The sequence below is a fragment of the Doryrhamphus excisus genome, chromosome 9, assembly GCF_030265055.1.
Source record: "Doryrhamphus excisus isolate RoL2022-K1 chromosome 9, RoL_Dexc_1.0, whole genome shotgun sequence".
NCBI lineage: Eukaryota > Metazoa > Chordata > Actinopteri > Syngnathiformes > Syngnathidae > Doryrhamphus > Doryrhamphus excisus.
In genome coordinates, this window is record NC_080474.1 from 6,111,867 (window position 1) to 6,135,086 (window position 23,220).

Below are 23,220 nucleotides of genomic sequence, written 5' to 3' on the forward strand. Positions count from 1 at the left end.
CGCACTAGGCCAAAAATGCATAAATAGGTAGATAAAAACAGACATAAGTCGCACTGGAGTATAAGTCGCACAAGGCCAAAAATGCATAATTAGGTAGATAAAAACATACATAAGTTGCAATGGAGTATAAGTCGCATTTTTTGCAGGTAATTTATTTTACAAACTACTTGACCAAAACAGACATTACGTGCCCTTGGAAGGCAAGTTCTAACAATAAAAGTTGAATAGGTGTAAGATATGCTAACACAATAGTTATTCAGCTACATAAAAAATAAACATGAACAGAAATGGTGTCCAGTGTTTATGTAACATAAGCAGTTTTTTCATTTATAAGTCACAGGAACAGCCAACCTATGAAAAAAAAGTGTTACTTATAGTCCGGAAAATACAGTAATTGCATTTTGGCACTTCTAGAACTGGTATTGCAATTTGGAATATTTGTCTTACTTTACATTAAAATCTGTTTAATTGTTAAATGCATCAATTTTGTAACAAATAATGTAATGATAATATAGTATATAGGACATACGTATATGTACACCATATTAGAAAAAAGACAAACAAACCCCATTGAACATAAAATAGGCTCTTTGTCTCTTTCTGCAAAAAGTGCACAAAAAGGTGCCCAAAAATCACAATCAATTACAATATTTGTGATTTTGAGAATCAGTGTAATTTTCGTTACTATTTGAATATTGACAAAAAAACGGACAAATAACGCTTCCTTGATGCAATAGATGTTTTGTTCACTAATTGGGAAGCATGGTGTAAACACACTCGTAGTTGCACACACTAGCATGCTCTGCTAAACTAAGTTAACCTAGCTAGCGTGTTTTCCCACCAGCTTTTGCCAGTGTTCAGGTTGGTGTATTAACATGTTTATTTGGGGAGTAGTGGTTAGTGTTTGGGATGACATTCCCAACGGTCCGCTGGGGAAATACTTCCCCCTCACAAATGTTCCTTCGCGTTTGGTCGGGAGTAAGAGTAGCATATCAAACACGTATGCACATATATTGAGTATGCACAATTATTGAGTTTGTTTTTATTTATTGATTATCCCGATTATCCCAAGCAAAAAACACTAAAGGAAGCATAATGAAGTGCAGGGCATTGGGTATTGGTAAGGGTTCAGTCAGAAACACAGCAGACGTACCTTGAGTCTCTCGTACACGTAGTTGACCAGGGCAAACAGCTCTATGAAGTAATCCACTGTGATCGTGATAATGGCGGAGCCGAAGGTGGCTGTGGACAGAGTCACGAAGCAACGTTGCCACTGAAGAGTAAGGACGGCAAACAGGGTCCCGGAACCCAAGAGAATTCCCAGAGGAACCCAGACTGTTTTGGGATGGTAAAACTCCTCCATGACCTAACAGAAGAGAGAAGCATATTTTTTAAAGACTTTTCAGGTACATTGGAGCTTCTAACAAACTTTGCATATATTCCAATTTATTATCTTCTTACCACCAGCGAAGCCACGCCAACCAACAGACCCAGCAGCAGGCCCACCATGAACAGCCCGACACTGCGAACCAACATGGTGACCAGGCCACACAAGGTCCCGATACCAAGACCGATACCCACTGATGCTTCTATGCTGAGTTGAGTGTCCATCACTCGCTCCTTGTAGCACAGCATGAAGATGACCACAGAGCCAAACATGAGGCCTGTGAGGAACAACACAGCCTTGAAGCATCTGTAGCCTGAGGAGATGTAGAAAAAAAAAAAAACACATGAGGTTCGGGCAAGCTTGCAAAGTACACCTTGAAACTGTAACATTTTTAGAGGGCTGGGGGAAAAATAATAATAATAAACACTAGTGACAGATGAAAAGGTGCTGCCTTACAAAAGGAAGTATTGGAAGTAAACCAGGTTGGTTAGTGTCAACCCTCCTGTTTACCCTGTATTTTTTTTATTTCCAGGGAGTGATAAAATGGTAAAAACTGCACCTTTGCAAAATATTCCTTTATTTTTCCCTGCCTGTGAATAATCCCATTCATCTATATTGTCAGGGCATTGAATCGATTGAAAATGGACTGTTCCAGTTTGTCTTAGAAGAAGTTGCGCCTCTCATCCAAGCGATGAGTTCATGCTCCATGACTAGATAAGACAAACAATAGTCTCACTAGGTCGGACAGGCCGAGAATTTGTTGCAGACAAGAACAGTTTCCAGTTGCCAACGGCAGTCGTATGGGAGGTAACACCCTCGTTTCAGATGTAACGATGGTCATGGTGCCTTTTCTTATTTGTTACAAGCTAAATGAAGGAATCACGATGAAAGGACAGTATTATACAGTATATGTGTGGAGATGGTTTCTGAACGTTGACATATTTTATAAAATGGATATAAAATGCTGATTTTGCCAGGTATGCTTGTGAGGCCTTTACAGCCCCAATTTCTTTTTTTTTTTTTTTCAATGATGCCATTTATTTTGAAAAACTTTTGGACCTAAGAGTCTGTAGGAATTTGACCCAATGAGCTGAGCTGTCAGAGTTATGCAGTAACCTTATCAGAACTACAAAGTTCATTCATTTTCTACCGCTTTTTCCTCACAAGGGTCGCGGGGGTGCTGGAGCCTATCCCAGCTGTCTTCGGGCGAGAGGCGGGGTACACCCTGGACTGGTCGCCAGCCAATCACAGGGCACATATAGACAAACAACCATTCACACTCACATTCATACCTATGGACAATTTGGAGTCACCAATTAACCTAGCATGTTTTTGGAATGTGGGAGGAAACCGGAGTACCTGGAGAAAACCCACGAATGCATGGGGAGAACATGCAAAATCCACACAGAGATGGCCGAGGGTGGAATTGAACCCTGGTCTCCTAGCTGTGAGGTCTGCACGCTAACCACTAGACCGCCGTGCCGCCCCAAAATAACCAAATAAGCATTACAAATAAAACATTACATCAGAGTACTTTAAAGAATGCGAGGCTTTTTACAAAACAGGGTAGCCCAACACTTGCAAAAGTTTAACACGCGATATTGGATGGAATGCTTATACTCTTAATGGCATCATCGATTAATGAAATCTGGTCCTTCAGTTGGTTCCACTGTTCAGGATTCAGAGAGATACCTTTCTTCCTAGGCTTCATATCCCCGTCAGAGTTCGTTCAGTATTCTCTGATGTCGATCAGAACTTTACCTTTGAAGTCCCAGACATTCTTCCACTTTTGGGTTTCTTAACCGTTTTTTCTGGGGTACTTGACTTCTTTCTCTTTGCCTTGGTTTCAACCTCACTATCAGAGTCGCTTCCAGATGTGGAGGACACCACTTCTTTTGTTTTAGGTATTATGACTTTTGTAGCGAAGATTATTTCTATTTCTTCTTCATCGGCTTGTTGTTGTACTTCCACAGCCCCAATTCCAAACAATGTACTTATTAGAATACAATTGAAAAGCATATAAACCCGGGTGAGACTGCTTCCAAATTGGATAATGATCTCATAATAAAAGGTCATCAACATTCAGTCGTCAACAGGCAAGCCGATCAAAACAGCTGCTGCCCTTCTAATTTCCTTCTTTGTCTCATCGCATGCCCTATTCAGTCTTTCTTGGCTTTACCACAAAGTCATTTCAATGTGCTAGATTATATTAAAAGCTCCTTAGCTTCGTATTTCTGCTGATTAAAACGTGCATGTCTCTTTTTTACGCTGGTTATCGCGTTCCTTTCTGCGCACGGCGAGCCTCAAGGGGAATCAACATCAGATTGTTATCTTTGTGTAATCAGGCATTGCACAGCTGAACAATAGTCTTTCTTCTGCCCAGCCCATTTTCCTCCCTGGTGGCCATACTTCATTTATTTGATGTATTTCTTTTAGCTTTTCTTATTTCATACTTTTTTTCCTAAAAGTCACTGCGCTCTGCATAACAGCTTGCCCTTTTTGCAAGACAAAGCCTCAATGAGCGGCTGACAAAAGTGAAACAAAGCGTTTCCGAAAGCTTAGAAGTCAACTTTTACATTAGTTTGGTCAGAAGGCATTACACATTCGTAATTGTTCTTCCGTCATATCACACATAAACCTCGGCTTTTCTTGTCTTCTCACAGATAAATCCTTTTCTTACACTGAATTCATCTTATTCGGCTCCCGCTTCCTGGCCCCCTCACCTTCCTTTAATATCCTTCCAGCTATCAGACCCTCCATCCCATCTGTTCATGTCAGTTTATACCCCTTTTTCTTTCTCTTGTGTTCTCATTGTCTTACACGGCTGCTCCAGTTGTCTGTTGTGCTGAATTAAATAAGTAAACTTAATGATGACATGGGAGTACAATGAGTACATGGCATAATAACTGTCTGCAGATTGTATGTATGAGCTATAGACAATGGAAGTATGGATGACAGTCAAAAGACTACAATACACTGACCAGACACAATATTAGGTATGTCTGCTCAGTCTAGGGTGGCACGGCAGACTAGTGGTTAGCGCGCAGACCTCACAGCTAGGAGACCAGATTCGACTCTATCCTTTCAAAATGTTACCAAAACAGCATTTTTTCATTGCAGCCTATTCTATCCACTACTGATGCAGAGACCCTAGTCCATGTATTTGTCATGTCATGCCTCGATTACTGTAATGTGCTGCTTTCTGGTCTGCCAAAGTCTAGTTTGAAAAGTCTGCTGTTTGTACAAAATGCCTCAGCATGACTCCTCACAAGGACGTGCAAATTTGACCATATTTCTCCAGTACTAGCCAACTTGCACTGGCTTACAGTTCATCTAAGATGTGACTTTCAAGGTTCAGTTACTTGCAGCACCTGCCTAGAAACCTTTTCTATTTGGGCTCCAACGCGGTTGAATGCCCAACCCCCCTGATAGTAGAGCTCCCACCACAGTAATAATGTTCATGTCCAGACTGACAACTTATTTTTACACTCTAGCATTGAGTTAATAGTATTCCTGGCCTGTTTGATGGCCGCTCTGTTGGGGGGCCAGAAGTGGTTGGACGGAGGGCCCCACTTTGGTTTATGATCATCCCAAGACCCGTGGCTGACCAACTCTCATGCTGTCACTACATCTGTGACGCAGACTACTATTCTGCATGAATTTACTTCGACTACTCAAAATCCATTGCAGCCTGATCATCCCTGGTCAACCCTTCTCAAGGTTTCTTTTTTCCCCAAATGCATTTAGCGTTTTTTCTTGCCCGAATGGGGGTTCAGATCAGGGGATGTCGTCCATCATCTATTGTTGCCTATTGTTGCCTGAGAGGTTTTGTGATTAAGAGCTATATAAATAAACTTGACTTGACAAAGAAGAGAAACTGTTAGTGACTGAATAACACAACACTTAAAGATAATAAACCGTTTCCAAGCGGTAACAACACAAAGCAGCATGCTGAGTTAATACCGCACAAGAAGCATTTAGTCACATTTGAGCGGAACCACGCTGAGACTTGAATGAAGCAAACCGTTGACTTGTGCGTGACATACCAAAGAAGCAGTAGATGATTCCAAAGAGGCAACTCATAGAGCAGACCACCGAGGGCACAATCTCATATCTCCTTTCAATCTCCTGGTCACATTTCAGCCCCAGCTCAGCCAGACCCAGAAGGCGGCCGGTGGAGGCCATGTCCACCGACGCGAGGGGAGCCAGCTTTTAGCAGAGGAGTCTGACGATGGAGGACGGTGGGGTTGATAAATGGGCCTCACCTGTTGAGATGTGGCAACCTGTAAGAATGCGCAGAAGAAAGCGAGGTAAAAGATTATAATAATAATAATAATCCCTATTAAATACCTATATAATTTTACCTGGGTCAGGGAAGTTCTTGTACTTGAGATGTCATCAAACCATTAAAGCGATAGCATCTTTGTAGTATACTCTTCATATTTGAAATACAGTAGAACCTTGGTTTTCCAACTCCACAGTTTTCATATGACGGGATTTTGGATAAAAACTGTATTGGTACATTAACTTATGATAAAGATGTGGACAGAGTACTCCCAGCTACCCACACAGCTAACACCAAATCCCATATCCAAATACCTAGTTTATGTAAACTACGTAATCCTGTATGGCACAAACTCATTGTGGGTTGGAGGTGGTTGGGTGGGAGCAATAATTTCTTGAATATTGTCAGGAAAATACAATATTGTTATAGCTTCTTAAATTCAAATACCATTAAAAATAACTCAATTTAAAGTGGATAAAAAACAAGAATAAATTCCTTAAACACCCAGTGGGAGTAAGTGAATCTAAGATCTAAGAGCAAAACACCTTCCTTCATGCAAGGTGGTTGTCCTCTCACTATGAATAAAAAATTAAAAGCATTAAACCAGACTAATCTGAAGAACATTAATGTCACGGTGTTAGCGGTGCTTCCTGTGGGAGGTGTGCATGACTCAGAGCTGGAGCTGATTAGCATTAATAAAGGACAGACAGAAGCAGTAGCTTAAGTCTGTAAGGCACTCGTCCTCATTTACGGCCTCTTGTGGACCGGTCAAAATGGTAGCAATAGATGTGACGCTCTCCAAGTGTCCTTTAGCAATGCACAACCCAACAACTGTTTACAGGTGTGACACAGTTGCACGCCCCCCACCCAAGACACTAACATGTCTAGTCAGAGTTAGAGTGTAAAGAGTGGATCTGATGTGATTATGCATGTTCTGCATTAATACAAATGATGTGACATGATATGGAATTAGTGAAGAATGAGAATAAGCCCTGCGTCAGTATGCATCGACACAATGTTAGTGATGAATTACACACCACACAGGATGGATATTTTTTTTGTACAGTACTGCAAGATTTTCAGACCGCTGCTGATCTACTGCACCATTCACTTCCACCCATTGTAAAGGCTCAGCAAAATTGGAAAATAGAAGATTGGAAAAATGTTTCCCGGTCTGATGATTCAATGTCTATTACAGGGTAGTCTGGTGGTGATACTGTAATGCTGTCAAGAATATTTTCTTTGAATTTTTTTAGGCACTAAAAATCATACATAAGTAGCACTGAACTATAAGTCACTTTAAGTCACACACATTTCATCTAGGAAGGCAAGTTATGTTAATAACAATAAAATGGACAACAACAGGCTAAACAGTCATCTGTTAACGTAACGTAAACAGGTGGTGTGTTAACATTAGCATACTGTATTATCAGGTAGGCAGATACTGTACATAACTATAGCCTTCACGTAACATAACTAGTTTACTTTCAGCTTGTAATCTGCAGAATATGATTTTCTTTTCGGGGGCATTTGTGTTTCATCTTTAGAAGTTGATGTTTACATTGTAAATTTCAGTGGTACAGGAGCAATAGGAGTAGCGGATACTGGGACACAAGCCTAGAGCGTCATCTCAAGGCTGACAGTGTGGGAAAAAAAAAAAAAAAATATATATATATATATATATATATATATATATATATATAGTCGCTCCGGAATATAAGTGGCAGGACCAGCCAAACCATGAAAAAAGTGCAACTTATAGTCCGGAAAATATAGTCAATTTATAAATACCTAATAATACAGGTACAATATACAGCATACAGACCATAGTGTTTACATGTTTTGTCTTTATACCTCATGGATAAAGTTTTTTTTTGCCAAACGTTGAGATGTCACACTTTGTTCTGCGATAAATGCATGCACCATAGTTCTGTGCTGCAAAGCAAAAGTGGTACTTATCACTTTGGTTATTAATTTGTTCCACAAGGTTCTATGAAAACTGAAACATACAAAAACAAATGCAATTTTTCCCATAGGAAATATGGTAAATGGGCTTTCTCTTGGGTCTCGCTTTTCTACATGCTTTGACACCGTTATACCACATTAAGTACTTATGGAACGACTGGAGGTTCGGTATTTTGCCCAACGATACTTCGACTTTGAACCAGCAGCCTTCAGGTTGGGAGACATGTGATTTTTATAGGCATCTCAATTGCTTGTAGCTTTTCACCAATCCGTGGTGTGAACAAAACTGAACTACTGTATTGTAGAACCTGTGTGCCAATTAAGCAACACTGAGTAACTTTATGGTCAATATGTACCATGATGGCTGCAAACTATCATTATCTTAAAGCAGTTTGTTCAACATGACAAGGGCTTTACTGTACTGAGGTGAACTATCATCAGATCTAGATCTAACAAATAACCTTTGGCATATGGAGGAATAAGAGCTATATATCAGGCATCTAAAGTAGAAGGAAAAAAGGGAACATCTAACACATCAAGTAGTCTGTGAGTGTCCTATCATGGAAAAAAGTGCCTCGAATGGTGTAGCTCATTTCTCAGTCACCGTGCTTAAACGTGATTGAAATGGGAATGCACAACATCCCGACATCCTAGACAGGCATCAATTGCAGGTAGAAAGTCCCTCAAAGTCTCTGAAAGTTTTGAAAGTTAACTCGCAAAACTAAAGTTCCAGTGGAAATGTTTCTCGTTATGGGATATGACCTTGATGAAAAGTTGAAGAAGAACTACAAACAAGAGATGGTCTATATTGGCTTTCTGACACATATCCGATATACTGATTTTGTCCAACACTTCTTTACCAAAAGCATATAGCCTATAACCATTCCTGTCCAAACTACACATGTTTTTATTGAGTCATCATGGATGAGATGGAGTACATCCTGGAGTAAACCAGGATACTTGTTTTATACTCAGAGTCTCAGATAACGGAAAGTTTGGGACTGAATGTCTATTATCCGAGGCTGCTTCTACTATCAGCTGTCCCGACTATCTTTCCTCGACCCAGACCGGGAAAAACAGACGCACTGATGCAGATGGAAGTTAATAAAAAGTCACAAACCCAGAAGATGCTCGACCGTAGAAAAGTGGAGGTGGCAGTTAGTTTTTACTACAACATGTATTCTACGAATGTTAGTAAAACAGGGACAGCTGCTCACACATATTGCAGTCTCTGCATAGATCTGTCAGTGTCAGCCATTTTTGTTTATACGTGGTATACTATCAGATGCTCAAATCATTATATCATTATTGTAAAAAAAACCTCATACATCTCCTTTTTATGCCAATATCAACCGATAATACCGGTCGGCCATTATCATCAAGACATCCCTACTTTTCGTATAAATCTACCCATCAATTCCTCGCTCAAGTTCTTTAACCATGACGATCTGTAGTAATTATCTCCATGGCAGCTTGATGAATTCCCATGCGACATTCACATGACGACACGATTAGAGAAAAGACTGCCCCAGAGGTCCGAGCCTCTGAATAGAAGCTGAATAAACAACACATTATGGGATTATGTCACATCCTGCATGTTGCCATAACAACCTGCAGCAAATGTAAGGACCCTGGCTAATAGAAAGTGGGGGTCTTGTCGCTAAGGGAATGTGCATGCAAAGAGCCAATCCGTAAAGGCTGCGTTTCAAGGCCCCTGGCGGCAAACAATCCTGACATATGATCCTGTCAGTCAGTTCACATAAAATGTAATATTTAACCAGATATCATTTTTACTGTGGAATCATAATGCCCTCTGTTTCTAACACCAATATTTTAATGAGGTCCAAGCTCCTCTTTGTTGTGCACAAAGGTAGAATCTAGATCTGTGAATATACGCCTTCTGGCTCCACTACTCTGACAAAACAGCAATTTTTATTCTTGAAAATGCAAAAAGACATAAAAATTGCTTTAATATGCATATGTTTTGACCAATAATCATGATAGATTGAAGTGACAAGTATTTGCCAAAATGCCAAATGAGCAATCTGGAAAAGATCTGATTGAATTTTTAGTTTGACATCAGAATTAAGTTCAAACGACATTTAACGGAGATAAAAAAAAATGACTGAGCATGTCAAATGTTGCAGATGAAACATGGTTTGACACGGCAGCTTCTGAGCGATCAGCACGGAGACACGTTCAACAGGATTTTCCATGCTGACTTTTAAATTGCTGTCAAAAGGACGAAACTCAAAAAAAGGTTTGACCCTGACCTTGCATACACGTGGCAAATGTTTTTAAAATACATTCAAGCGTCCTGCTGTTTTCCCGCCTGCATAGTTTTCATCATACGAGAGCTTTTGTACACACACTTCACTGATGCCAACATTCAAAGGCTGTTTTGAAACCTTGGTTTTACCCCCAGCTGGAAGGAAATCTGAATCGGAGAGCAGTCTGTTGGACACAAATCAGAGCTGTCTCATTGCCCGCATGCCCCTGTCAGGCCAATAATGTAATCAGTGTCAGTTCAATAACCTTTTGACTGGTTCATGTTTGCTCTCTATTTGAGTTTTTCATTCTGCTCCTATCCGATCCGAATCAGTAGACCGTAGATTATATTGTATATTACTGACAATACACTGTTACGGTTATGATCTATTCTGCTGTATGTCGTCTACCAGCCCATTGGCTTCATATTGCATTAGATACTCACTGTAAGAACACATTATGACTTAAGCATGTTTACAGTATTTGGTATGTAACTTTCTGACTTAATATTGGCTGACATCCAGATTTTAATATTAATATATATGCTGTCAAACATTGGTTTTCTAAAGCCCCATTTTTTCTATGTCAAAATTTTGCTTTGTTACAATATTGGGCATCACATACGATGCTATTTTAGTATGTTAAATCTTGTGGAACTGATAAAGATGTAGGTAGACTACACCAGGGGTCTCAAACTCAATTTACCTGGGGGCCACTGGAGCTAGGGTCTGGGCAAGGCTGGGCCGCAAGTTTTCAAAAAAAACCAAAACACATTTATTAAAAACAGAAAAATATACAAACGTTTTCAGTGCTTTGGTTACGATTTTCTACAATAAAAGCTCTGATAAAACATTCCACTGTTCTCAAATATCTTACTTTTTATTTTTCTACACAAAATAAGATGAAAAATATATAAACAAATCAAGAATAAAGAAAATCAATCAATCAGTAATAAATAAATATAATAATAATAATAAAACGGCAAATAATAAAAACTTAAGAAACCACATATTGTTGGTGGGTAGACAAATTATTTTTTTCAGATTAAAATTAACAAAGCATTATTAGAGCCCTGTAGACATGACAAAACACAACTATAGTCACATTTATACTTTTTTTATTTACAACATATTGCGCAACTGCAGGGTCTTGAGACACATGCTAACTCGCAAACTAGAGAGCTAGCGACCTAAACGGTAGCCTTCAAGTTATTTCCTTTAAACTTAAATAGCCAAAAACTTACCACTTCCACACGGATAGGGAGGATAACTATTAACAGTTTTAACCTTTAAGGTGAACATTAATTCAAACGTAATAATTTTTTCTGGGTACATGATACCATACAGCATCCATATCAAACTTGCACCTATTTTGGTCGCCGTTTATTCCAATTTGCTATAAAACTATAAAAAAAGTTAAGAATGAATACATTAATTCCTCTCTTATTTCATGAATTCTCTGTGCAACCTGTAATTAGAGATCACTGCACAGATTACCTTTAACCACTGCTTCTTTCTCTGTTTTTAATTTACCTAAGGGTTTCTTGGTCAATTAATTGCTTTGATTAATCGAGTTCTCGGGTAGGCCCTAAACAATATGAACCAGACACAATTACTGGCTTGGTCTGCAACCAAGAAAAGATGCAAAATCTCAAATCACTTTTTTCCAAAGTCAGAGCTGAACAAAAAGATAAGAAGATCATGGATGACTAAGGAACTCAAACAAATCTTCACATTTGAGAAACTGAAACCAGAGGACAAAACAATTCATCAAATCCTAAAATAGATGTGATTAATTGGCTGATTGATTCATTCTAAATTAATCTTTTTCCATATCTATCACTGTTTTCCAAAGTCAGAACTGAACACAGAGATAATAGGTCTGCATTAATGGATGACTAAAGAAATCAAACAAGAATTCACATTTAAAAAACTGAAATCAGAGGACAAAACAATTAATCGAATCCTAAAATAGTTGTTGATTAATTGGATGATCGATTCATTCTAAATTAATCTCTTTTTCCATACCTATCACTGTTTTCCAAAGTCAGAACTGAACACAACGATAATAGGTTTGCTTTCATGGCTGACTAAAGAAGTCAAACAAGTATTCACATTTGAAAAACTGAAATCAGAGGACAAAACAATTAATCAAATCCTAAAATAGTTGTTGATTAATTGGATCATGATTCATTCTAAATTAATCTCTTCTTAATACCTGTCATATTGCATCTGTTGCCTCATGAGAGGCCTTTTTAAAAACTCTCAGCTGACTTATACCTGGTCAAATAAAAATAAAAAATGTAATATATGCTGTAGCATGATGGTGAAAATGGTCAAAAGACAAATATTGTAGGTAAACCCTGATAATATCACCAAAACAATGACTAATATATCTCACCAGATTAAAACAGTTGCTGGAATTTGTATTGAACAAAGAAAATGAGCATTATTTTTGTTTTAGCGAGCACATTTAAACTTCATGTCAAATCCTATGTATGTCAGACCGAGTGGTGACTTGAAATGTAAAACAATCGTGCCGAGCAAAGAATGAAGCCAACACTCCCTCTGTGTGATCCGTAATCCGATTGTCTTTATACTTTGTTTTGGACACCAGACCAGAGGCACATGTTTGTTAATGCATGGCAGTCCTTCCTTTATAATGGTGGATACCAGATGCTCCATAACGGGCTTGAAGTGCATTGATGAGTGCACATTAGCACCCAGACCATCTACTTTCTCCAAACCTGATTTAAATAATTCTGAGGTGGAAGTAAGTGAATGTTTTTGCAAATGAATGAGGAGCGTGTGGCACCAAAAGATGAGGAGTGGGCGCTTGTGTTTTAATGACCCGTGTATTGATCATGCTGGAACCAGCAAGAAAGAAAGTGCTTCTCATAATTCATACAAGCACATCCAGCTAGGCAAACTAAAAAATGGAAATCCTTCTTTACTTTGCTGATAGTGACATAGACAGTAGATTTTCTATATAGTTTATTAAAAAGGGAGGATAGAGCATCCATATGCATGTGACAGTAACACCGTTGATGATGTCATGATGACTAACAAGATGAGTTCCATCAAGCCCATCTGTCACTGGGGAGACTACTGTGAGTGTGTTTGTTGTTGGGAAACAGAAATAGACTTGGGCGAGTCGGAGACATGTTTTTCTGCTGATTCCATTGCAATTATATACACTCACTAGTAGGGGTATCTATAGAATATATACAAGACAATGGTGCATACACACAGTGAAGCTCAGTCTTCCAGATTTAAAAGTTATGTAGTTATTATTTTGCTCATATCGCGTCTGGTTTAACATCTTTTTTAATTTTTAGATTTTTATCACCAATCTTGAACTCAACCCTGGCATCTCCAGAGTACCGGAGTATACACACCCTCACCCAGGCAGGTCGAAGTGCTAGCATGCAGTATTGAGAATGTAAACAAAGGTGAGGCATAGAGCTCAAGCAAACACCCCACAGACTGTCCTTACCGAGCTTTTTCCTCACTAATGCGCGTTTAGGTAATAAAATGGATGACTTACGACTCCACATCACCCACGGTAAGAGACTTTTGGACCGCAGTGTCATAATTTTCACAGAGATATGACAAAAAAGCGGAGTACCAGACAATTAACTAGCCGCTGATAGATTAGCTTCTTTCTGCTTTCTGTGTCACCAAATAAATAAAACTACTGTTATCACATAACTCCTACGTTTAGTGTTTTAGACTTTTTTGTTTGAGGTTGAAAATGTTGCACATTTGACAGGTTTATTTGTTAGCATCGCCATTAGTGGTGCTCTCGAATATTACCGTAATTACTGCTACATTTTTCTTAAAGTTTGAACTCTGGGGTTCATACAGCGGTGCGGTTAATTTATGGCTAAATTCTACTCATGTGTCTAATCTCAAACTGCTGCTAATTGTTGAAATACTGTGAGTATTGTGAGTCAGTGAGTACGCACCAGCTATCAGTGCACTCACAACAAGCTTGTCCACCCATCGAAAATCTCAGGAGGCCATGATATATAACAGTATTAAAAATATAACAATCTGACTTGTTCTCACTCATCTTACAAAGAACACTAAAGTCATCACACAGTAACTTAACAATCAAAAGGTATACCTGAGAAATATACAGACATTTACCAATACAAGTTTAAATGGAATGTTGTGTGTTTAGCGAGCAGGTCTCAGAGCTAGGAGACCCGAGTTCAATTCCACCCTCTACCATTTCTGAGTGGAGTTTGCATGTTCTCCCTGGCATGTGTGGGTTTTCTCCGGGTACTCCGGTTTCCTCCCCCATTCCAAAAACATGCTAGATTAATTGGCGACTCCAAATTGTCCATAGGTATGAATGTGAGTGTGAATGGTTGTTTGTCTATGTGTGCCTTGACTAATATACTAACCTTTGCATCTATGGAAGCAAATAAACTAAAGTTTCATTCTCACAAAAAGAGAATGAGGAAAAGTTAAGCTACGGCAGAGATGCCATTAGGCCTGTCACAATAATGGATCAATCGACTTATCAAACAATTTCTAAAAAATGGTTGATAAATATGACGTGGTGGTTCAAATGTGAATGACACCCCTCATGATGAAAAATATTAAATATTGCCGATATTTTGTGTCAAAATTATCAACCAGCTAAATTTGATATTGTGACAGACCATGTTGACAGATAAGCTAGCTTGAATGTAAAGTAGCAAAAACTAATTAGTGCTTTGTCTACTTTACCAGAAATCTATTTGGAACCACAGTACAGCAGAGTAACCACCTATGAACAGGAAATTAGCAAAAAATATTAATAAGAGTCTAGCGAGAGAATAATACAAGTACACAGATGAACTCCATTGTGAAGGCACATGTCCAAAAACCTGAAATGAAACAAAGCTGCAAATGTCAGTCTTTGATTAAAAATGTTTTGTGATAACGTTTGAGGTGTTTGGGGATTAATTGGATTAACATTCCTTTTGGGAACAGTCGTTTTGATTATCGTACTATTTTAAATTGGTTGATAACAAAAAATTGATATGCATTGGAAAACAGCAATGGGTCTTTTTGTCACTTTGTGGACCAAACCACCAACTGTTTGTATTTGGTTCATATCGATTTGGTTTGTCTTGGACCGAACTGATTACTAAATTGAAATACCAAGCTTCAGACTAATCCGCTAAGAAAATAATCGTTACTGCCCTACAGAAATTACAAACAAACAGACCATTGTCTGCGTTTTCCCTTAGACCCTGAATGGGATAAGTGGTATAGAAAAAAAATGCAAAACTCTTGACTTAAACTATGTGTAAACTACAGAAAAGGACAGATTTAGAGGCCATACTGTTTTTATACGCTGATGTTAAAATCTGTCTTGTCGCCTCTCAGGGCTGCGTGCATTGACTACAGACCCACTTGTGATTGTATCTGTAAAATAAGACAAAAAGTACATCACGCTCACATTGGAGCAGCTTGGGTCATGTGTTTGTTCAGGTCATTAAGTTTAAATACAGCAGGGTGATTTGTATGGGTGCTAAGACACCATTAACTTTCTCCTCACACTTTCTCAGCTCTCGCTTTTGAGCTAAAATCTATTGAATGGAAGTGACCTATGGTACCATCCACCCACATGCACCCAAAACACGACACAGGCAGCTTGTTATGCATTTCATGAAAAGTGCAGAATCCAATAGAAAATGTCCTCCAATGATCCGAGGTGTAGTTCAGCCTGGCAGCGCCTTAAGTGATTTGAGGTGTGTGTACAGTATGTGTGTGTCGTGTTGGTGGTCTCAGCATTGATCCCTCCGTAAGCCCTGGTCATTGCTAGAAGCCTGAAGGTGAGGTAGCAGGGAGTAAAGAGGCTTTCATCAGATTACAGCTCATTCTCTATCTTTCGACGTCTCCCTTCCCACCAACATTTATCTGACAGCTGCTTTCAAGCACTTTGCTCCTTGTCATGAAACACCGGACCATAGTGTAGAATTTGTCTCCGGTTCAAAGCAAATCGATATTCCTCTCTCCTAATGTCCCTAATGAGACGATTTTGTGCACTCACCATACATGAAATATACAGTGGCAGCGTTATGGCCTCTGGGAACTCACTTTCCCCTTCCGGGACGTTGGACTTATAGTTGGAATGTGAAAGCACAGACCTCTGCCAGGTTTAAACCATTGGTCACCAATAATTGAGCAAAACAGAAACATGATGTGATCTTATTAGCCTGTTACATGGGGATTCAATTTGTTTTGAATGGGTCTGAATGTATACGATTACAAAGGCACTTCATGAAAGTGGAGGGAGTGTGGTCAATACATCAACATATAGGATTCATGGCAAAAACTGTTTCAATACACAAATATCTATGTCCAATATGGCTGCAATCATTCAAAATATCATTGATTACAAAAAATAGTCAATTTTTTTCTGCTTGAAATGAAAACAATAAAATCCAGCGTTATTGTTAATATATTATTGCATGACTAAATAATAGTGGATTAATTTTTTAATGCCACCTTCCTACACATTTTCACTTAAGTTCATGTAAAAATGTGTGTTTTTTTTAATATTCTCAAATAGTCCTGTCTGTTTAGTGGATAGAATACATAATTTGTGCATCTATCCAACAGGTTTCTTCCACGTATCCAGGTCCAGGTTGCTGGGGCAACAGTTAAGACTTTGCCGTCTCCATCCAACTCTTCCAGGGTCCCACGCCAGTTGTGAGATACAATCCTTCCAGCGTGTACTAGGTCTGCCCCAGGGCCCGGCTGCATATGCCTCGAACACCTCACCAGCTCCTCCTGACCGACTGATCTTAGGGTGAGTCAAGCCACCTTATGGAGGTAAGTCATTTCGACCATTTGTATCCGCAATCTCTTCCATTCGGTCACGACCCAAAGCTCATGACCTTAGGTGAGAGCGGGAAGAAATATCGACCGATAAATTGACCTTCCGGCTCAGCTCTCTTTTCAACATGACCGTCTGGTCCAGCAAGCACATTACTGCACACGGTGCGCCGTTCCGCCTGTCAATCTCAAACTCCAGCCTTCCCTCACTAGTGAACAAGAAGATACTTGAACTCCCAACCTGAAGGATGCAAACCGCCCTTTTTCTGGCTGAGAACCTTGGACTGAGATTTGGAGGTGCTGAGTCTCATATCAGGGGTGACATCAGCAAAGAACACCTCACATTCCTATCTATTGTGGACTGTTCAGATAATTATGTTTAAAAAAAAAACTCTTCATTTTTCATGATGTAAACAAATAATTGCATAAAGCATAAAGAGAAGGTGAACGGTCGTTGACTTTTTTCCCCCAGACTGAGCCAAACAATGCTGCCTGAAGAAGACAGTCAACAGACTAAATTAATTGATTCATTATTTCTTATGCAGGGGATTCTCACCAGATAAAAACTATAAAAAATATATATATAGACAGAAAACCCACACTGATGAATCTTCCAACTTGGCGTGATGTAGTATTGTAATTTACAATTTCAATCATTTTCAATATGTAAAAAGGCCCAACTGCACTCCATTAAAAAAAAAATTAATTGAAAAAGGACACGCTGACGTGTGTCTGACAAAAACACATGGATGATAATAAATCTTCCTGTGATCCCCAAACCCTGCCGGGTAGTGATTGCATCCGAAACGGAGATGTTGCCAGTTTCACCAGACGTGTTCGCTAATATGGAGACTGGCCTGGCAACAAAGCATCATGATAGCAAACAAATGTGCACACAGGCCGCACTGCCAGAGGGAGCGTGCACACTGTGAGTCACTTCCAATGTTGTCCTCATTACAGACTGCTATATATTTAGTATGGACAGACAGCACTTACGGTAGTCTGACTTTGGAAGCAAAACACAGCCTTTATATTAACGGGATTGATCTCTTTCTCTCTTTGGTTCTCACCCACTTCTTACACTCGATTCACACTGTCTGAACTACGTGCCTCTTGTCAATTCACGTTATTTCGTATTCCGTCTTCGCACTCATGCGTGTTTCGCTGCAATAATAGCCCTGCTGCAAACCAGATTTGACAAAGACATCTGTGTCGACATTTTGTTGCTCAGTACTGAATAAGAGTCTTTTTGGCTTATGTTTTTCCACACTTACATAACCCGTCATCTCTGTATTGTGAGTTGAGTAGAAACGCAGGCAGCCCATTAATTTGGTTTGATTCATCTTAAAAAGCTAAGAAACACAAAATTCATTCAAAACAGACTCAAGGTTGTCAGTCTGAATGACCTGTCTACCGTACGTCCGAGTCATATTTGCTGCAACTGTACAAATCTTGAGAACAGCTAAATCCTTTTTTTCCAGAGGCTGAAATGGAAAATGCCAGAGGGAGATAGAATTTTTGACTTCTGGCCAAACTGTTCATCAACTGAGCTTGTCACTTTGGCGAAGGTCTGAGGAAGACTGCTTGGCTGTTGATTACAGTTATATAAGAGCACTGCACCATATGGGGCCTCACTCAAATTGCTTTCAATTGACTTTTAAAAGATGGATCTTTAAATAAAAATGTATGGTGTACTTCCGATTTCAATCCCTGAACCGAGTTTTCAGTTTTCACAGCCTTGGTTTTTCATCATCGGCTTGTCGTTTTTTTGGTCATATTTGACCTCTATTGGTTTGTTTCATCAGTCAGTATGAACATGACAATTCCGATTTTTTTCAAATGTCACACAGGCCTCTTTTGTAAATCTAATTGTACCCTTTGGTACTGCAGTCTAAATGTTCCTGTCACGTATATCTGACCAATAGGTTATCAAAAAGTGTGTTTCATACGAAAATTTCAGTGAAGCGGATCATGTCAATGTCCCACCATTTCGGGCTCTGACATTCACCCACAAATTCCCCACAAACTGCCATCCAAAGCCAATGTTGTTCTGTGTTCCTTTATGTTGATCCTGATTACACAAAATCCATGGAATTGCCACAAATTCACCAGGAAATGCCATGTTTACTTCCAGAAACACACTCGACGAATCGATGGAACTGTTGCTACGAACTTTCCGTACATTCTGGTGAGATTGCGATCGTACTCAATAAAAAAATTAATGGACACATAGGGTGCTTTGTATGGGCATTCACGGAATGATACTAGTTTAGTTTGTTACGTGCAATATTGTATGAATACTGAGGTAAAACCTTAGCAAAACATTTTGACCAAAACCCAAACATCCAAAAAAAATGAAATTTTGACAGACTTAAACACGTTGAATCTGTTTTGAAATGATATCCCTAACGTCTTCAGTCTCTCGCATTCTCTTTGTGTTCAATTTTTAGCAAAAACATCCAATTTTGGTATTTGTGTGTATCCCATTGACCTTTTCATCACTGTAATATTTGCATATAATCTCATGCTTGCTATTCTTCTTTTCCTGTCATGTCCTAAATTATTCAGGTACGGTTGGGGGGCATTACAAAATGATATGGAAGCAGCTAAGCTGACTAAATATCTGCATAATTTTGACAAATATGCACATCATCTACAATCAATCGTCTCTAAATTGTCTTCCAACTGAATAGAGTGCATGTTAAACAACACAGCAATGCAATTCCACCTCAACGCATTACTGCAATGATTGACAGATGTTTGTGTGGAGATTACTTTAAAAAGATGGTGATGGAATACTGCCAAACTTCAGTTTTTGAACGCCCCATTTTTTGTATGTTTTGGTATTCGCAACAATTTTGCTCCGGTCTCGATAATCGTACAGTATTGCAATTAACAAACTAGTCCGTTTACCCGGTTCTGTATCACTCCACGGAATTCAAATCCCATCAAATCAGATTCAAATCAAACAAAGCACCTCACCCGTGGTGACTCATTGTCCGGGATATTTTTATTGAATATGACTGCTCAATAACCCGCCATGAGGCCAAAGAAAGTTGCGAGTGCCAGCAATTTTTCACCATCTTCTCTAGTAAGAGTCTTCATCTCTTCATTTCAGTCATCAATTATAATTATTTTGCATTGTTTTCTGCATGTGAAACTAAAATTATTCAATATAAAATGTATTTTTGGTTCATATATTTGGGTGTCTGGAACAGATTACTTGGATTTACATTATTTCCTATGGGCAAAATTGCCTCTGTTTTTGTACATTTTGGTTTACATCTGACCTATATGGACAAATCGATAACAGACAGAAAGAACATCTATATTAATAATAATAAATATGGGTTCGTCTCAATAAATCTGAATACACTAATCCCTTGCCATGTTGCACTTCATTTCGTGTCTTCACTCATATTGTTTTGTGGTTGAACAGGACCTACTATGAGTCAAAAATATGCATATCTAAGCAAATATTACATCTTTTGCTTAAATTAAGCATTTTGAAGCATAAAAATTCATTCATTCATTTTCTATCGCTTAGCCTCACGAGGGTCGCGGGGGTGCTGGAGCCTATCCCCGTTGTCTTTAGGCGAGAGGCGGGGTACACCCTTGACTGGTGGCCAGCCAATCACAGGGCACATATAGACAAACAACCATTCACACTCACATTCATACCTATGGACAATTTGGAGTCGCCAATTAACCTAGCATGTTTTTGGATTGTGGGAGGACACCGGAGAACCGGAGAACATGGGGAGAACATGCAAACTCCACACAAAGATGCCCGAGGGTGGCATCGAACTCGGATCTCCTAGCTGTGAGGCTTGCACGCTAACCCCACTTCCACTGTGCAGCCTAAAAATGGCCAAATGAACTAAAATACAAATATAGGGCATTCGAACAACGCATTCAACGCATTGGCTGTGTCTCCCAAGTGAACACATTTACAGCAACACACACAAGCATGAGTTTGTTTTTTGTCTTAAATGCCTTATTTTCTCTTATTATGTGTACTATATTGGGTAGAAATGTGACTATAGGGGTGTTATTTCATGTCTTGAGGGCTCTAACAATGTTAAAAAATGTATTCAGAAGGTCGTAAACAGGCTTTCTATGCTCTAACTATGTCAACAACAACCACTCATCCCCACTAAATTACCATATTATGCAAAAAGTTATTTGAAATAAACTTTTCGAATACATAGTAATAGAGAAAACAAATATCCAGCTAATGAACTACATAAACACAATCTTGGATTGTTGGTAATTCATACTGTGTTAATACTGCATATTATTTCTAAATTACCTCAGTCTGACTTGCAAACATGGAAGTGAAACACACTACAGTAGAGGATATCCATCTTTTGCTTTGTCCAGCACCGCCTGCACGTCACATGAAAAACATACAGCAAATGCTCCAACAAAGCAATGCAAAAATTAGATGGCTAGCAAGATTGACTGAGTACAACTGTTTTTTTTTTGGTTTGTTTTTTTGTGGATTCCAAACCCTCAGTTTTTCCATGGAGCTAATTACAGGCTCAGGATATGAAATAGAGAGTTAAGTGATTGTCAGACACCATGAGGATGAATCCACTAGACAGGAGAGTGTTGACAAGTGTGGAGGTGTTCAAAGTCATCCTCTTAAGGAAAACAAAGGAGGGGGAAACAATAGCTTGGATGTCAAACATAATGGTCAAACACAAACACATGGACGCTATGAGATAAGTGATATCCTATCAATTATTTATGCTATTGGAATACTTGGTTAGTTTTGTGTTTTCGTTGTGGAAATGTATGATGCTGTGTAAACAAAAAACAACTCACCCTATCAAAATAGGCAACATCTTCGAGTGTTTCCTGCTTTGTCCACGAAAGATCTCCACTTGTCTGCTGGGTCAGCTCGAAAAAGCCCACGTTTCATTTCACTATTGTTAACCCAGAGAAGAACAACTCCGCGGAAATGAGACAATGCTCTCATCCACACTTGGAAAATCTCTCCGTATCTCCCTCCATAATCGCTAGGAAATGTGTTTTTTATTCCATGTTTACATCACACTGCCTTCTCCTGAAGCGCTCTCGATGTGCTCTCTTTGTGTTTGTCTGTCTCAGAGGGGTGGGCGGATCGATTCAAAGAGCGATAGTGTCGATATCAGGAGTCGATATCAGTAGCCAATCGATATCACAGTTAACAGTTTTCAGTTTATTCCCACAAATATGTTTCTATTGGGTGTGTTGTCCAGCGTACACCCACGACATAATGAGGATTAAGCGGCATAAAAAATGGGTGGATGGACAATTGGACAGAGGGGGTTAAATACAAGTTGAATGAATTATAAAAAAAAATAAAAGTAAAAATGCAATTACAATGAGTACATTGCTGCTAATAAATCGAAAATAAGTAAATAAAAACAAATGTATAAATAGTTGAGTATAAATTTGGACTAAATCACACATTATATAAGTAGTAGCTTATTGTTAATCATATATAATTATAAGTATAATTACAATAAAAATATAATTTCATAAAATGCATTTATTGGTAACACCGCTGATTTAAATGTATTGCTTAATATAAAGTGATATAATGTATTACACACATATTCATATATTTAATTAAGTTCTAATTATATAAACACACTTTTTAAATATATTGTAATTAATGGAGCTATTGTTTCAATTGTTTATTTTTATGTTTGTTGAAAATATTTGTTCTTTTTATAATCTAATTGTAATTAATAAATCAATCAATAAATTAATCAATGATCAATGATCTTGAAAAATTTCAAGTTAAAAAATCGGTATCGGCAATACTAGTCATATACATCCTTGGTATCGAATCAATACCCAATTTTGCAGTATCGCCCACCTCTATTGTCTCACGGTGGAGGACGGGTCAAACCATTCCACGACGCTGTAGGGGAGTCTGTTTCACGATGGGAACGAATAGGCTGAATGTTGTGGGGGCTGAAGGGGCCGTATCGTGGTGGTCGTGGTGGTGTGGGGAAGGGAGGTGGGGTGAGGTGGGGGCCTACGGGGGAGGATGGAAGGAGACAAGCAGCGTGGGCTTATTCACGGACATCACGGGAGATTAACATGAGGAAGTCCACTCACAAGAGTGACGTTCGTTCCAATTCAGGACCCCGGACAGTTCCCAAACCACATGCGTAGAAGCTCTAATAAAAACTAATATACTCCTCTTATTGAAGAAATGCAAATTAGAAGAGAGCGATTGCTAATTATTACGTCATCACTGTACGTCTCCTTCTATGTGTTCTTCTGCAGAGTAATCACACCACATTGCACACTCTTTGTAGGCAGAACGTCCTCATTAAATACATAAATACATGATTAGATAGAGCGTTAAATAATTTTCTTTAAAAATATCCGCATTTATTACGCCTGTGAATGTGTGCAGATATTGTATATGTGTGCCTGTGGCGCCATCTCCAGGAGAACTAATTATATCAACT

General features: G+C 38.9%; 2 protein-coding genes and 1 long non-coding RNA gene across 3 annotated transcripts in view; 1 reads left to right on the plus strand and 2 right to left on the minus strand.

Moving 5' to 3' along the window:
• tmem198a (transmembrane protein 198a) overlaps nt 1–21,836 on the minus strand; it is a 32,200-nt gene extending 10,364 nt beyond the window's left edge. The window contains exons 1-4 of the mRNA XM_058081571.1: nt 21,575–21,836; nt 5,434–5,670; nt 1,462–1,700; nt 1,154–1,366 (exon numbers count right to left, since the gene is read on the minus strand). Of these exons, the coding sequence (XP_057937554.1) occupies nt 1,154–1,366; nt 1,462–1,700; nt 5,434–5,572 (591 nt within the window). The 5' untranslated portion in view covers nt 5,573–5,670; nt 21,575–21,836. The remainder of the gene's footprint in view (nt 1–1,153; nt 1,367–1,461; nt 1,701–5,433; nt 5,671–21,574) is intronic.
• Nucleotides 2,880–4,368, minus strand: LOC131135537 (activated RNA polymerase II transcriptional coactivator p15-like). The gene is given in 2 exon segments (XM_058081572.1): nt 2,880–3,160; nt 3,163–4,368. Coding segments are annotated over 2 exon segments (492 nt in total). The 5' UTR covers nt 3,470–4,368; the 3' UTR covers nt 2,880–2,975.
• LOC131135538 (uncharacterized) lies at nt 5,054–18,626 on the plus strand. The gene is made up of 3 exons (XR_009131615.1): nt 5,054–5,697; nt 13,243–13,356; nt 16,529–18,626. It is a non-coding gene; the product is annotated as an uncharacterized LOC131135538 (long non-coding RNA).
• Nucleotides 21,837–23,220: the final 1,384 nt, after the last annotated feature.